The sequence below is a fragment of the Panthera uncia genome, assembly GCF_023721935.1.
Source record: "Panthera uncia isolate 11264 chromosome A1 unlocalized genomic scaffold, Puncia_PCG_1.0 HiC_scaffold_17, whole genome shotgun sequence".
NCBI classification, from domain to species: Eukaryota; Metazoa; Chordata; class Mammalia; order Carnivora; family Felidae; genus Panthera; species Panthera uncia.
In genome coordinates this window covers 22,862,446-22,878,957 of record NW_026057577.1, presented here as the reverse complement: position 1 = coordinate 22,878,957, position 16,512 = coordinate 22,862,446, and the positions used below count along the sequence as shown (strand labels likewise).

General features: G+C 37.1%; 1 protein-coding gene across 1 annotated transcript in view; it reads right to left on the bottom strand.

Annotated features, from left to right (window-relative positions):
- SLC27A6 (solute carrier family 27 member 6) overlaps positions 1-16,512 on the bottom strand; it is a 74,520-nt gene that overhangs the window by 42,096 nt on the left and 15,912 nt on the right. The window contains exon 2 of the mRNA XM_049649119.1: positions 13,011-13,214. Within this exon, the coding sequence (XP_049505076.1) occupies positions 13,011-13,214 (204 nt within the window). The remainder of the gene's footprint in view (positions 1-13,010; positions 13,215-16,512) is intronic.

The window sequence follows — 16,512 nt, the reverse complement described above, 5'->3', positions numbered from 1 at the left end:
TGCCCCAGGACTCAAGAGGACCACCCATAGATCTCTAGGTCACCCTTCCTCCCAACGCTTGATGATTCCCCTTACAAGGGCAGAGGCACACCCAAAGCCCCAAGAGCTAAGTAGACCCCCAGGCCCCCACCACTCTGCCTTTTTTAAGTGCTGCCAGCTCCAGAAAGAGAAACCAAGAACTGGTGCTATAGCGCCACCTTCTGGAAAACAAAAGGAAGGCTCCTAACTACCTTTGTTTTCAACTGTTAGTATCAAAGAAAACAAAACCTTGTCTGGGAGACCTGGCTGGCTCAGTAGATGGAGCATGAGACCCTTGATCTCTGGTATGTGGCTTAGAGCCCCACATTGGTGTAAAGCATTACTTAAAATATTTACTACCAAAAAACCCACCTTGCCTACATAAGAAAAGTGTTTGCCACTTTAAATACGGTGCCGGAGGCACTTTTCATCAAACATCGTGAAAAATCAGGGTAATACAGTATAACAAAAAGAAAATGACAATATTTCATGAACAGAACCTCAAAATATGGAATAATGGAATCTAACTGGTATAGAATTTAAAATATCTATCATGAAGAAATTCAATGACCTACAAGAAAACTCAGAAAGACAATATGATGATCTCAGGGATAAAATTAATGAATAGGAGTACTTTACCAGTTCTGGAGCTGAAGAATTCAATATATGAGATGAAAGATGCATTAGAATTCACTGGAAATAGACCAGATCATATGGAAGAGAAAATTAACTAGATGGAAGATAAAAGTATAGAGATGATTCAGGTGTAAGAGTAGATAAAAACTAAGATTTTTAAAAAGTGAAGAAAACCTATGAGAACTATCTCATTCCATTAGAAAAGCCAACACAAGAATAATGGGTACCCAGAAGGAGATGAGAGGGAGAAGAGGGCAGAATGAATATTTAAAGAAATAATAGCTGAGAACTTACCATACCTGGGGAAGGAACTGGGTATATACAAGTCCATGAAGCTAATAGAATACCTTAGTATTTCAATGCAAAAGATCTTTTCCAAGAACATTATATTAAACTGTCAAAAGCCAATGATAATGAAAAAATGATAAAGGTAGCCAGGGGGAAAAAAAGACAACAGTCTACAAAGGTACCCCTATTAGGCTATCATCAGATTTCTCAGCAAAAATTCTACAGGCCAGGAGAGAATGGAATGAAATATTCAAATATTGGAAGATATTGGAAGATAAAAACTGCCAGCCAACAATAATCCATCTGGCATAGTTCTTTCAGAAATGAAGCAGAAATAAAGGCTTTCCCAAACAAACAAAACTGAGGGAGTTCACCACCACACGAAATATTGAAAGGAGCTCTCTGAGCTGAAACAAAAAGACAAAAATACACAAAACTCTGATTAGGTCGCTAAGTAGTCAGAACTAGAATACTATAACTCTTTGTTAAAATAGTATAATAAACTCCTAATTATAACATAAAGGATAAAGGAAAATAGCATTAAAATTAGCTCCTGGGGCGCCTGGGTGGCTCGGTCGGTTAAGCATCCGACTTCAGCTCAGGTCATAATCTCGCAGTTGGTGGGTTTGAGTCCTGCATCCGGCTCTGTGCTGATGGCTCAGAGCCTAGAGCCTGATTCGGATTCTGTGTCTCCCTCTCTCGCTGCTCGTACTGTGCTCACTCTTTCTCTCTCTCAAAAATAAACATTAAAAAAATAATAATAACTAGCTGCTACAACTTGGTAATAAAATCACAGCATAAAAAGAGATAACTTATGACATCAAAAATATAAAAGGGTAAGAATAAAAAGACAGAAACTTTATAGGTGAATGAAGATAAATCGCTATCAGCAGAATAAGAACTATTTTATCTAAGATATTTTATGTAAATGCTTGGTAACCACAAAGCAAAAATCTAGAGCAGAGACATTAAGCATAAAAAGGGGGGAGACTGAGCAAACCAGCATGGAAAACCACCAACTTCCAAAGGAAGACATAAAGGGAAGGGAAATGAAACAATGGAAACACAAAATACCCAGAAGGCAAAAGATAAAATGACTGTAGTAAATCTTTGCATATCAATAATCACCCTGAATGTAAACAGATTGTACTGTAAGTCAAAAGGCACAGCGTGGCTGCATAGGTTAAAACAAACAAGACTCAACTATATGCTGCCTATAGGAGACTATTTCAGCTCTAAAGACACACATAGGTTCATAATCGAAGGCTGAAAGATGATATTCCAAGCAAATGGAAATGAAAGGATGGCAGGCATAGCCATATTTATATAACAAAACAGACTTCAAGCCAAATGAGTAATAAGAGAGAAAAGGTCATTATACAGTAAGGGGTCAATACAGCAAGAAGATACGATGATTGTCATTATATGTTCTCCACACCTGAGCATCAAAATGTATTAAGCAACTAATAACAGATCTTAAGGGAGAAATAGACAATATAATAATTGTAGGGGACTTCACATTTGATCTTAACCAAAAGACAAAGAAGCAATTGTAGGGGACTTCAATACCCCACTATCAACAATAGGTAGATCATTCAGTAAGAAAATCAACAGGGAAACACTGGAATTGAACCACATTTTAGAACAAATGGGCCTAATAGATATAAACAGAACATTCCATCCAGCAGCAGCAAAATACACATTCTTCTCAAATGCAATGCAAAAGTCTCCAGGGTAGATCACAAAACAGATCTTAGCAAATTTAAGAAGAATGAAATCATACCAATTATCTTCTCTGACCAGAATGGTATGAAACTGGACATCTGCAACAAGGGAAAGTGAAATCTACAAATGGTAGAGGCTAAACAACACACTTCTAAACATCCATTGAGTCAAAGAAGAAATCAAAAGGGAAATAAAAAATGTATCTCAAAACCAAAGAAAAGAAAACACAACATAACAAATATTGTGGGATGCAGCAATAGCAGTTCTTAGAAGAAAGTTTATAGCTATAAATACCTACATTAAGAAATTAGAAAGGTCTCAAGTAACCTAACTTTATACCTCAAGGAGCTAGTAAAAGGAAAAATTAAGCCCAAAGTTAGCAGAAGGAAGGAAATAATGAGGATCAGAGAAATACAAACCAAAATAAACAATAAAAAAAATTGACAAAACTAAAAGCTGGTTCTTCAAAAAGTTCAACAAAATTGGTAGACTAGAGAAGAGAGAAGAATCAAATAAATAAAATTAGAAACAAAAGAGAAGACATTACAACTGACACTATAGAAATAAAAAGGATCATGAGAGACTAATACGAACAATTATATGCCAACAAATTACATAACATAGAAGCAATGGATACATTGCTAGAAGCACACAACGTACCAAGACTCAATCAGGAAGAAATAGGAAATCGTAACAGATCAATAATGAGTAAAAAGACTGAGTATAAAAAAACCAAAAACTCCCCAAAGTGAAATCTCCAGGACCAGCTCCTTCACTGGAGACTTCTACCAAACATTTGAAGAAAATACTGACAAGGAATCAACACTTCCAAATGCACTGTACAAGATCAGCATTACTTTGATACCAAAACCAGATAAAAATACAAGAAAAAAAAATAGTAACCAATATCCCTGATTAAAACAGATGCAACAATTCTCAATATTAGCAAACTGAATTCTAGAACACATTAAAAGCATGATACACCATGACCAAGTGGGATTTATCCCTGGGATCCAAGGATGGTTCAACATATGCAAATCAATAAATATAACACACCACATCAATCAGATGAAACCTAAAAATCACACGATCATTTCAAGAGACCTAGAAAAAAAAGTGTTTGATAATAAACATCCTCTTTTAATAAAAACCATTAACAGACTGTGTATGGAAGGAATACACCTCAACATAATAAAGGCCATATATGACAGTCTGACAGTTCAACAGAGAGAAATTGAAAACACTCCTAATAAGATCAAGGACAAGGCAAAGGATGCCCACTATTACAATTCCTATTTAATACATTACTGGAAGTCTTAGCAAGAGCAATTAGGCAAGATAAAGAAATAAATGTTCTCCAAATAGGAAAGAAAGAAGTAAAATTGTCATTATTTGCTGATGATATTATCCTATATATAGAGAAAATCCCAAAGAATTAGGCAAAAGACTATTGGAATTGATCAACAGTTTCAGTGAAGGGTCAGGACACAAAATCAACATACAGAAATCAATTGTGTTCCTTTACACTAATGATGACTCATCTGAAAAAGAAAGAAAACCATCCCATTCACAATAGCATCAAAAACAATAAAATGCATAGAAATAAATATACTCAAGGAAATAAAAGATCTGTACAATGAAAACTATAAAACTTTGCTAAAAGAAATTAAAGAAGACACAAATAGAAAGACATCCCATGTTTATGGATCGGAAGAATTAATATTATAAGAATTGCCAAACTACTTAAAGCCATCTACAGATTCAAAGCAATCACCATCAAAGTACCAAAGGCATTCTTCACAGAAATATAGGAAACAATCTGAAAATTTGTGTGGAAACACAAAAGACCCCAAATAGCCAATGTAATACTGAGAAAAAAAGAACAAAGACAGAGGTATCATGCTTCTGAATTTCAAACTATACTACAAATCCACAGTAATAAACACAGTAGGCACTGGCACAAAAATAGGCATATCTACTAATGGAACAGAATGGAGAGCCCAGAATTAAACCCTGGCATATATGGTCAACTAATATTTGACCAGGAAGCCAAGAATATCTAGTGGGTAAAAGATAGTCTCCTCAACAAATGATGCTTGGAATACTAGAAAAACATACGTAGAACAATGAGGGGCACCGAGGTGGCTCAGTCGGTTAAGTGTCAGCCTCTTGATTTCAGCTCAGTTCATGATCTCGCAGTTCATGAGATCGAGCCCCACATCAGGCTTAGAACGTTCTCTCTCCCCTCTCTCTGTCCCTCCCATACTTGCTCTCTCTCTCTCTCAAAATAAATAAATAAACTTAAAAAGGTGTTAACAACATATAGAACAATGAAATTGGACCTCTATCTCACACCATAAAAAAAATGAACTCACCATGTATCAAAGATTTAAACATAAGACCTAATACAATAAAACTCCTAAAAGAAAATATATGGAAGAAGCTTGTTGATATTGCTCTTGGCATTAATTTTTTTAACATGATACTAAAAGCATAAGCAATAAAAGAAAATTCAACAAATGGGATTACATCAAACTCAAAAGCTTCTTTACAGCAAAAAAACCCACAAAAAAACAAACAAACAAAAAAAAAAACAAAAAAAACCACAGCCAAATAAAAAGACACCTATAGAATGGTAGAAAATTTCTGCAAACCATATATCAGATAAGGAGTTAATATTCAAAATATGTAAAGAAGTAAATCAACTCAATAACAGAAAAAAAATACAATTAAAAACTGGGAAGAAAAACTAATAGACAGTTTTCCAAAATGTACATCAAAATGGCCAGATACCTGAAAAGATATGCAACATCACTAATCACCAGGGAAATGCAAATCAAAACCACAGTGAGATATCACCTCACACATGTTAGAATGGCTACAGCCAAGAAGACAAGAGACAACAGATTCTGGCAAAGATGCAGTAAAAAGGGAATATTTATACATTGCTTGTGGAGTGTAAATTGGACTCAACACTATGGAAAACAATATGGAGGTTCTTCAAAAAATTAAAGAACAGATTTACCATACATCTGCTCTCCCATGTTTATCACAGCATTTTTCATAATAGTCAAGATAGGGAAACAACCCAAATGCCCATCAATGGATAAAAAAAGATGTGGTCCATATACACAGTGGGATATTATTCAGTCATTAAAAAGAAAGCTATTCTCCCATTTGAGACAACATGGATAGACTGTGAGCACATTATGCTACGTGAGATAAGTCAGAAAGAGAAAGACAAGCACTGTATAATGTCACTTATATATGGGATCTAAAAATGTTAAGCCTGCAAAAACCAGAGAGTAAAATGTTGCCAAAGGATGGGTGTGTGTGTGTGGGGGGGGGGGGGGGGGGGGGGATAAAAGTGATGGTGTTTAAAGGTACAAACTTTTAAGGAATAGTCAATAAGCTGTAGAAATCTAAGGTATAGTACAAGGAATATAACAGTAAAAATTGTACTATAATTATGTGATATACTAAATATCACTATATAGAGATATTATAATATATAAATGTTTCAAAGTAACACATTATATACTTTAAATTTACAATGCTACACATAGAATTTATTCAATAAAAATAAGTTATAAAATAAAATACACTCCCATGTCTGATGTTCGAATTTTATAGCCAAAATCTCCTACTGCCTACTACATGCTTCTCTAGGTATTCTCTGGCCCCATGTAATGCCCTATGGCTGGTACTTTCTCCTGGACCTCCTACTACTGATCATTTACCTGTTTTGGCTCAACCTCTTTGAAATGATACTTGATCTTCCAACTGAGATTTGACTCATGGTGGTATTTCTATCTATCTCCCAACATATATCTCACTGAGACAACGAGCACTACCTATTGCATACAAACTAAACTCCAGTTTGCTCTGGTAGGCCTTCTCTGATTTCATCGTATATTCAGTGCTTTGTATAGTAACCAAAATTACTTACACGTTGCACAGTCAACTGGGGTACCATCTTACTAATAGTAGGACATCATTCTTTCCTCTGATTCAACACATTCACTGATAAAAAGCCAACATTCTCATGGGGTTTTTGGTCACACCAGCACATAGACCTATGAACCAGAGGCTTCAATGACTCCTAGACATTTTACCCAGGTGAACCTCAAGTCCACCCTGTTGCCTCACCTGCTTTGACATTTTCTGACAAGCTTTGTGCTCCATGTCTACTAAAATGGAAGATAATTGATCTCATATGCAAAGCTGGTATTGTCTTGCATTTTATCCTAACTAAAATTTACTAATTTTTTTTTAAAAAGAAATCTCTCTGGCTCTTCCTGATAGCTTGGCATCTCACACCAAAGAAGTTTGTTGTCCTTCTCATGCATGGGGACTCTCTCCAAATTTTCTTGTTAAACCCACTGGGTGAGACTAGCTCCATCTTTGGCTTTTGGTAATTCAACGCCTTTCTCTTCTTCATCCAGAGGATCAAGCATTTATGTGTTTTCTGCTTCCAAGAAGTTCCCACCCATGGTCCTTCAGTCACTATATTCCCTATTTCCCACACTGTTCCTGATTTCATGGCAACCCAGCTTTAAAAGTAGCTTTTCACTAGGGGTTGTGACCAAAAATAAGGATGCTTTATCTAGGTGTTTCCTGTGAGTTTATGTACCTCCTTCAAAGCACACTAGTAAACTAATTAGCCATGTTTCCCTTCCTAATCTGGTTAGCTTTAAGTGATAATGACCTTGTTAATGTATTATAAGCCATCCAAAGTATTCAGTTAGATTTTTTGATAAGAGACAACAATTATGAACTTGTCCGGGAAATGAAAGTGATCAAAACTTGATGGAGGTTAAAGTTGGAAAGAAGGAAAAAAGAAATAGGAGAATACAGTTTGTTAAAACAGCATTTTAAAGTACTGCCTTTAAAGAGTTAGAAAGCACATTAACATATTAAAGCCCTTGTGGAGCCCAATGGTGCAGAAACTTTGGTACTTTTGTTATGGTGTTTCTCAAACTTATGTGGTCATAAAGTCCCTTTTCGATTTTTATTTCATTTTTTTAAAGTTGTGAAGGGATATGCTGTACAACAGACGTGGAGAAAAGATACCTAACATGGTCTCCAAAGTCCTCTGCTCTCCTAACCTTCTATGAATCCCTAGCATTGGAACTCCTCACATGTCCAGGAGGAGGTCCAGGCATAAAGGTGGGAGGGAAGCTGTGTCCAGTGAGTTGAGGATTAGGAGGATAAAGAAGGGAGAGATGATCCAATTCAGAGGTAGGAATAAACAATTTAAGGAATTCTGGGATAGTTTTGGAAAAATGAAAAAATCCATAAGGTCAAGGAAAAGGAGAGACAAAGGACAGAGAGATTGAGATGGTGCTAGCCACTGGCTTCCAGGCATAGTGTGGCAGGCAGTGACCTCGTTTTCTTCTTCCCCCTCCTTCTTAGGAACGGTCAAACCAATGGCTCCTCTGTCCAGGCTTAAACAGCTTTCCTAGAGATTCCTGAAGTTACCTAACCAAGCCCAGTGAACAATAAGAGAACTAGATGTTGGCAGATAGAACACATACACTCAAGGCAAAAAGAATGGAATTACAGATGAAAACAACCAAATTTTGGAAAAGCAGAAGGACAGCTGTGTACACAGCAGACCCAAAAAGCTGACACAGGAGATAAACCTTGAGGAAAGCTGATCTGCCCCCACAGAATCCCAGAAAGGCTCAGAAATTTGATTAGCAGGCACCCTATTGAAATGGAAGATAAATATGGAACTATAAACAAGGAGCTTTATAGAAGTTCTATTTAAGAAACCATGATGTCAATGTTATAGAAAAGGGAATCTATACAATTCTCAACATTTGTTCATTAAAATATCACATTATCACTTATGTCAAAGAAACACGAATGCCATCAAAACTGAACTCAATCTTTTTCTCACTTGGAGACAGACTGTGTCTGCTCAGATCCAGGAATATATTATTTTGGTGACCTTGGGCAAACAGAACTTGGCAGTGGTAAGAATGGATAGGAAATGTTTAATACCAGCTGACAGGCTTCCTTATAACCTGCCAAAAGGGCTTATGAGAAGATTCTCTCTCCATCATTCACTTTTTCAAAGCCCACTTTCTTTTTTTTTTTTGAAATATGAAATTTATTGTCAAATTGGTTTCCATACAACACCCAGTGCTCATCCCAACAGGTGCCCTCCACAATACCCATCACCCACCCACTCTCCCCTCCCTCCCACCCCTCATCAACCCTCAGTTTGTTCTCAGTTTTTAAGAGTCTCTTATGTTTTGGCTCCCTCCCTCTCTAACCTTTTTTTTTTCCTTCCCCTCCGCCACGGTCTTTGTTAAGTTTCCCAGGATCCACATAAGAGTGAAAACATATGGTACCTGTCTTTCTTTGTATGACTTATTTCACTTAGCGTAACACTCTCCAGTTCCATCCATGTTGCTACAAAAGGCCCTATTTCACTCTTTCTCGTTGCCAAGTAGTATTCCATTTTGTATATAAACCACAATTTCTTTATCCATTCATCAGCTGATGGACATTTAGGCTCTTTCCATAATTTGTCAAAGCCCACTTTCTATATCACTTCCTAACTTGCATCAACACCTTCTTCATTATCAACATCCTAAGACTTTATTGTGTGAGAATCAAGTGACTTTTATGGCATCAAATGGCATACTAATATAAATGATCATATTTATTACTGTTACAGTCACTTAATTCAGCCCAAGATTTTGAGTTGCAAAAGCAACATTTTGTATTAGAGAGAGATGCCTTTTATAAAAAAATATTAATTAAATCTTCAAGGAGGCTCCATATGGTTTTGTCAGACTCTTCGATAGCATTATATTATTAAATCGTGATATCTGTGACCAGTTCTGTACATTGCTCTGCTCTGTTCTTTATGAGGACCCCACATTGCTTAGACTTTAAGTTAAAAGGGGATGACATTTGTAGAACACTTCCTGTGTAAGATCATTCACAAACCAATTTTAGAAGAATGTCAATAAATGCTTCTTGATATTTGTTTTACAATTCAAAAAATAATACAAAATTATAGCCCCAAATTGCTTCCACTATTCTGGTAGAAATTATGAGATATACCCTCCGGAAAAGAGAAGCCTCCGGAAACCTCGGGAAGAAGAAATACTGAGCAAATAAGGGGAATAAAAAAAGAAAGTCTGCCTTTGCCTTCAGCTCCCTTTCACATTTGACTCGTTTCACCCTTCAAGAATCCTGTCTGAGGAATCTGAATCGTCCACAAGTAACAAACTGAAAGACACTGACAGTCATGAATTCCCTGACAAAATGTCCTTTACGATGAAACCAAACAGTCCATAAATTCCACTCAAGCACACAGAGCCTCTAGTCAGGATTTGTTTTGGGGGGTTTTATGTGTGTTTCTTTGTATGCATTTTCAATATGAAGTGAATATTTAAGGAAATCCTCTAGGATAAAAGACAGAGACCAAAACAAACCAAAAGATAAAAGGATGTTGGCAAAAATAGAGACAAGGTAGAGAGGAGAAATTTTCAAAAAATTATTGCTAATATTCTGAGAGATACGGGATAATAAATAATAACACAAAAATAACACGGTGGAAAAAAGAGGCATTTTCAGAGAATAGAGGTTTGGAAGATAAATCTCTCAAAAAGTAGATGAAAAGTAAGAGAAGGAAAATGGGATAAAAAGATTAGAAAATTAACAACTCAGTCCAGGAGGACCAATCTTTAAGAAGTTACAGTTTCAAAGACAAAAGAATAAACAAACGAATATAATAGAAGGAGTACGTGGGCAGAAAGAATAGCAATAAAAAAGGAAAGAGAAGGGGACAGAGAACTTTTTTCTCTTTAATTTCCAAGTACCTAGACTTGTAAGACATGAGTTTCCAGACAGAAAAGGCCTATAAATTTCCCAGCAAAATGGATAAGTAAGACCAGGCCCAGTATAAGTCATCACCTCATTCAGGACCACTGAAGACTCACAGGAGATGATAAAAATCCCCTCCAAAGAGAAAAACAACACCAGCTTGGATATAATGGCAAAGAAATCAGAAAAGAAATGATGTCTCACTGTGTGTCCTGGAAGTCAGAACATGGAGCCATGTCCTCAAACCCTGGCATAGAAATTTTCTTCTAACCTAGAATACTACGTGGCTAAGTAGAAGGGTAGAAAATAGACATTTCTGGTTGTGAGGACTTAACCATTCATCTCCTAAATACTCCTTAGCAGATAGCTACTGGAAGCGGAGCAGTGAACTGAGGAAACTAATTTAGGATCTAGGAATTGGGGGATCAGAAAAAAAGAACTGAAGGGAATTCCCAGGACAATGGTGAAAAATAAACCCAGGATGGTCAGAGAGCAAGGGGTTGAGACTGAAATCATAGGAAGGCTCCAGGCGAAAGGTGGCCAAGAACACATGCTTGACAACATACAGACTATCTTTTCAACATCAAAGGTGAGCTCTCTTTTTGACAAAGGGGTGAATATGAGTGATAGGTGTATAGATAACTAAGTAAGCAAGCAAACAAAAACAATAATGTTTAAGTTCAGGTTGGGGGGAAATCTTACACAAAAGGAGATAATAGTGTTTACTAAGTTATGATACTGATACCAATCCAGTCAAAATTAATGATGACACATTAGCAGGATGTTGGGGAAAGAAAGTGTCTGCACCAGAGAGAAAGAAATAAATGGAGAGAAAGAGTGGCTGGTGATGGAAGGCAAATCCTCATTTCCATCATGGGAAATCAGTAGATACTTTTCAGTAAGAATCTACTAAATATCCAGTAAGATACCTGTTTTGTTTAGAGAAATGGAGGTGATTCCTAAAAAGAAAGATCTAAAAATACTGAATGCATTTGGTTTGGGGAAGGAGAGATTGAGGCGGCAGGGGGTGGGGGGGGTGGTGGCATGCGAGGTACTTTTCTCTAAAATTTCTTAAGCTATTAGAATTTTTCATCTCTGTGCTATAACTTTAACACAAATAAGTATCAAATAAAATAAAAATTAGTAGTACTTTTGCTTTCAGCCTGTTGTACAAATGCGTTAAACAATCTGGTTTCAATCCTGAAAAACAAAAATTGTTACTAGTGGCTTTGGCATGTTCTCTTTGGGCTGGGGGAGTGGTGAAGATTGTTTGGAAGACCAGTCACTTTCTGTTTTTAGCAAGAAAACAGCCATACAGACAGATTGGTTAAGTACCTTCTGTTGGAAGTTTTTAAAACATACCATTTCTGAAATTTTATTGTCTCTTGTAAAGTCCAAAGTCAGACTAAATGTATGCAGACAATTTGATACACATTAGCATTTTCCAGTTCATTTATCAAAGCTGTTCTAAATGAAGTTAAAAGCACAGCCTACTTTCCAGTGTAAAAGAGATCGTTAGCCTCCAAAGAGTAAATATAAAAAAGACAGAGAGAGAGAGACAGGCACACACATACACAGAAGAGGAAAGAAAAAGAAAAATGTAAGAAAACTAATTATGCAATAATAGTTTGCTTATATTACTGCCTGTGCCCAGGAAATGAGGAACAGAGTATTTTTAATGTACTTAATTCAAACACCCAATCATCTTCACACTAACTGCAAAAGTGTATTTAGCCTACCATAAAGACCATTCAACTTTTCCTAAGAATCAACTGAGTTTAATATTTTGTTGAATTCTTAGGCAGTTTATTCTTTTTATTTTGGTGTGTTGTTATTTTTACCAAAAAAAAAAAAAAAAAAAAAAAAAGGTGTGAATGTTTAGTTACTTGATCCTATTTTCTATCTTCTCCAAAACATGCAGGGCTTCCAAGACTTCCTATTTGTCACGTGTTCCGATCACCCTAAGGAAAAACTGGGAGAGCCCGCTACAGGTGCTTAAATTACAGCTATAGCTGGATTGTGTTTAGGATTTAACATGGTACACGAAAATAGAGAAGACCTTTAAAAGAGACTAACGGATTTTTGAATCCAGTAAGATAATTAGAAACTACTACAGCTAATTTCTTCATTTTATGCATCAGGAATCTTAAGGAACAGAGAAGCTACCAGGTATCTTGCCAAAGAGGCTGGCCAAATTTCACACTCCGAGCAACTGGGTTGGGTCAAACTGTTCAGACATTCCAGAGTCCTTCATCGAATCAAGTTTGAAGAAAATCTTTCTAAATGAGACAGTGGCCAAGTGAACAGGGTAATTTGCCACGTTGTGGTTAGAGCAATGCACTTTTTCATCCAGGTTTGAGGGTTCTAAGATCTAAGAGCCTCAGGACTTCTTGGATGCATGCTTTTTCAGATGTTTGCTGAGTACCCATGGTGACTACGGTTGCTTTGCAAATATGTTGCTTTCTTTTTAATTCTCAAGATGAAAGGGATCATACCTGTTGTTCCAGAGGTAAAGATATAAACGTGAGTAGACCTAAGGCTTGAGGCAACAAGGTGGCTGCGTGCCACAGGCTTGTCAGATGCCGTCCTCAGTTTTTCTTTGAGTGAAATCACGCCTCGTGGAACAGAATCACTCATTGCCCAAACACTGATACCTTCTGGGATTCTCGGCAGGATTTCTTCTATAGTTCCAAGCAAATCTAAAAACCAAAGGTTTAGGAATAGATAAATAAACCATAAATCTCAAACGATTAACCTGTGTTTTCTTTTCTCTGTTGAAACAGGGATAAAATGTAAATAGAACACCGACTTCCTTTTCATTAGGATAACTATATGATTCTGATTCAACCGGACCAATTGAAAGGGAAATCCGGTTATCACCTGACTTAATAAATTCAAATAGGCTGATTCAAATTGAACTTCAGAGACAACATTATTCAGATTATGTTTTTTTCCAATTTTTAAGTGGAACTCTTTTTATATCCTGCTTTACATCTACACTCAGGATACTAAACATTTTCCGTGAAATACATCTTAGTGGCTCATTATACCCAAAAAAACCATCTGTCTGTCACTGTTTAATTCATTGTATTCTGCAATACATTCAGGAGACTCCCCTGATTCTTCTGGTATCATAAGATCATTATGGTTTAGAGACACTTTTGGAGTCAAAAGCTAAGGAAATTAGAGATGTCCTTTTCTCTGGATCAGGATAATGGAAAGTCGGCTTGGGGTCGCCTGGGTGGCTTAGTCAGTTCAGCATCCGACTTCGGCTCAGGTGGTGACCTCATGGTTCACGAGTTCAAGCGCTGCATCATGGTCACTGCTGTCAGCCTGTCAGTGCCAATCCTACTCTGGATCCTCTGTCCCCCTTTCTCTCTGCCCCTCTCTTGTTTGCACTCTCCCTCTCAAAAAAATAAATAAAACTTTTTTTTTTCTAAAGTGAAAGTCTTTGAAAGCAAAAGGAGGAAATGAATGTCTTCCAGAAAAGGTAGTAAGATCCTCGGTTCCCAGCAAGGTCCAACAATGGCAAGTAGGAGCAGGTTGATGACAGCAGCACCCTCCATCAGCAGCAATGGAATCCAAGGCTCGGCTAGAACCAAGGTCAGGCGAAAAGGGAGGCAGAGGAGTAGAAAGAAAATCCTGAAACACTGGTGTCTTCAAGCCTGAAGATCTTGACAGTCTCATAAGACAAAGAATCTGGGTTGCAATAAAGGTTTCAGAAAGGAGAAAGGGACACCTCTCAAGATGCATCTACCGTACAGATCACAACAAAGCACCTGGAGAGGAGAGGCTATGTTACATTAATTTGGGAGACTAAACTAAATCTTCTTAATTTGGTCATTAATGTAGAAGAAAATGTAATCTGCTCATGGGGAGAGGTGGGTAGAGAAAAAGCAAGACAGAAGGTGGGCATGAGTCCCTGAGGAGGAAATACTTATTAAGGTACCCAGCACACTGTAGGATATAAAACAAGGGTGGGGGAGGTATCTTGTTCCTGGAGAGTCTTTGCATAAGCCAGTGAGGAGGCCTTCTTTTTTTTTCCAGGGAAGAGACACAGTTATTTACATATTTTAAACTCTTTTAAAATTTGACACTTCCCTACTTTAATATGGATCTCTAACAGTGAAGTTTGACTTTTACATTCCACAAAGGTGCTCCGATTTTAGTTTGGTATTCCTATAAACTGTCCCAATTGTCGAAGATATAAGTGATTTCTGAGGGCTACATTATTTATCTTAAAATCTACATTATTGTAGTAGAGATAGAAAACACTAATACCCCACTAGCCTGTAGAGTTAATGCAAGAAATGCCAAAGATTACCAACAACCACCAGAAGCTAGGAAGAGTCAAGGGAAGATTTTTTGCTTAGATCCGTTAGAGGGAACAAGGCCCTGCAGACACTTTTATTTTGGACTTCCAGCGCCAGAGATGTGAGGGAATAAATTCCTATTGTTTTAAGCAACCTAGTTTGTGATATATTACTTCAGCAGCCCCAGGAAATTAATACACCAAGGTCACAAGCTGGTGAACAGAACTGTTATTCTTTTTTTTTAATTAATTAATTAATTTTTAAATTTACATCCAAGTTAGTTAGCATATGGTACAATGATGATTTCAGGAGTACATTCCTTAATGCCCCTTACCCATTTAGCCCAACCCCCTCCACAACGCCTCCAGCAACCTTCTGTTTGTTCTCCATATTTAAGAGTCTCTTATGTTTTGTCCTCCTCCCTGTTTTTATATTATTTTTACTTCCCTTCTTTTATGTGCATCTGTTTCGTACCTTAAATTCCTCATATGAGTGAAGTCATATGATATTTTCTTTCTCTGAGTGACTAATTTCCCTTAGCACAATACCCTCTAGTTCCATCCATGTAGTTGCAAATGGCAAGATGTCATTCTTTTTGATTGCCAACTAATACTACATTGTGTGTGTGTGTGTGTGTGTGTGTGTGTGTGTGTATACCACAAATTCTTTATCCATTCATCCGTCCATGGACATTTGGGCTCTTTTTATACTTTAGCTATTGTCGATAGAGCCACTATAAACACTGGAGTGCATGTGCCCCTTTGAAACAGCATGCCCGTATCCCTTGGATAAATACCTAGTAGTGCAATTGCTGGGTCATAAGGTAGTTCTATTTTTAATTTTTTGAGGAACCTCCATACTGTTTTCCAGAGAGGCTGCACCAGTTTGCATTCCCACCAACAGTGCAAAAGAGATCCTCTTTCTCATCATCCTCGTCAATATCTGTGTTTGCTTGAGTTGTTAATGTGAGCCATTCTGACAGGTGTGAGGTGGTATCTCATTGTGGTTTTGATTTGTATTTCCCTGATGATGAGTGATGTTGAGCACTTTTTCAAATGTCTGTTAGCCATCTGGATGTCTTCTTTGGAAAAGTGTCTATTCATGTCTTTTTGCTCATTTCTTCACTGAATTATTTGCTTTTTGGGTGTTGAGTTTGCTAAGTTCTTAATATATTTTGGATACTAACCCTTTACCTAATACATCATTTGCAAATCTCTTCTTCCATTCAGTTGGTGGCCTTTTAGTTTTTCTGATTGTTTCCTTTGCTGTGCAGAATCGTTTTATCTTGATGAGGTCCCAACAGTTCATTTTTGCTTTTGTTTCCCTTGCCTCTGGAGATGTCTTGAGTAAGAAGTTGCTGCAGCCAGGCTCAAAGAGGTTTTTGCCTGCTTTCTCCTCTATGATTTTGATGGCTTTCTGTCCTTCATTTAGGGCTTTCTGTCTTACATTTAGGTCCATCCATTTTGATTTACTTTTGTGTATGGTGTAAGAAAGGTTCATTTTTCTGCATATGTCCAGTTTTCCCAGCGCCATTTGCTGAAGACACTGTCTTTATTCCATTGAATATTCTTTCCTGCTTTGTCAGAGATTAGTTGGCCATATGTTTGTGGGTCCATTTCTGGGTTCTCTATTCTGTTCCATTGATCGGAGTGCCTGTTATTGTGCCAGTACCATACTGTCTTGG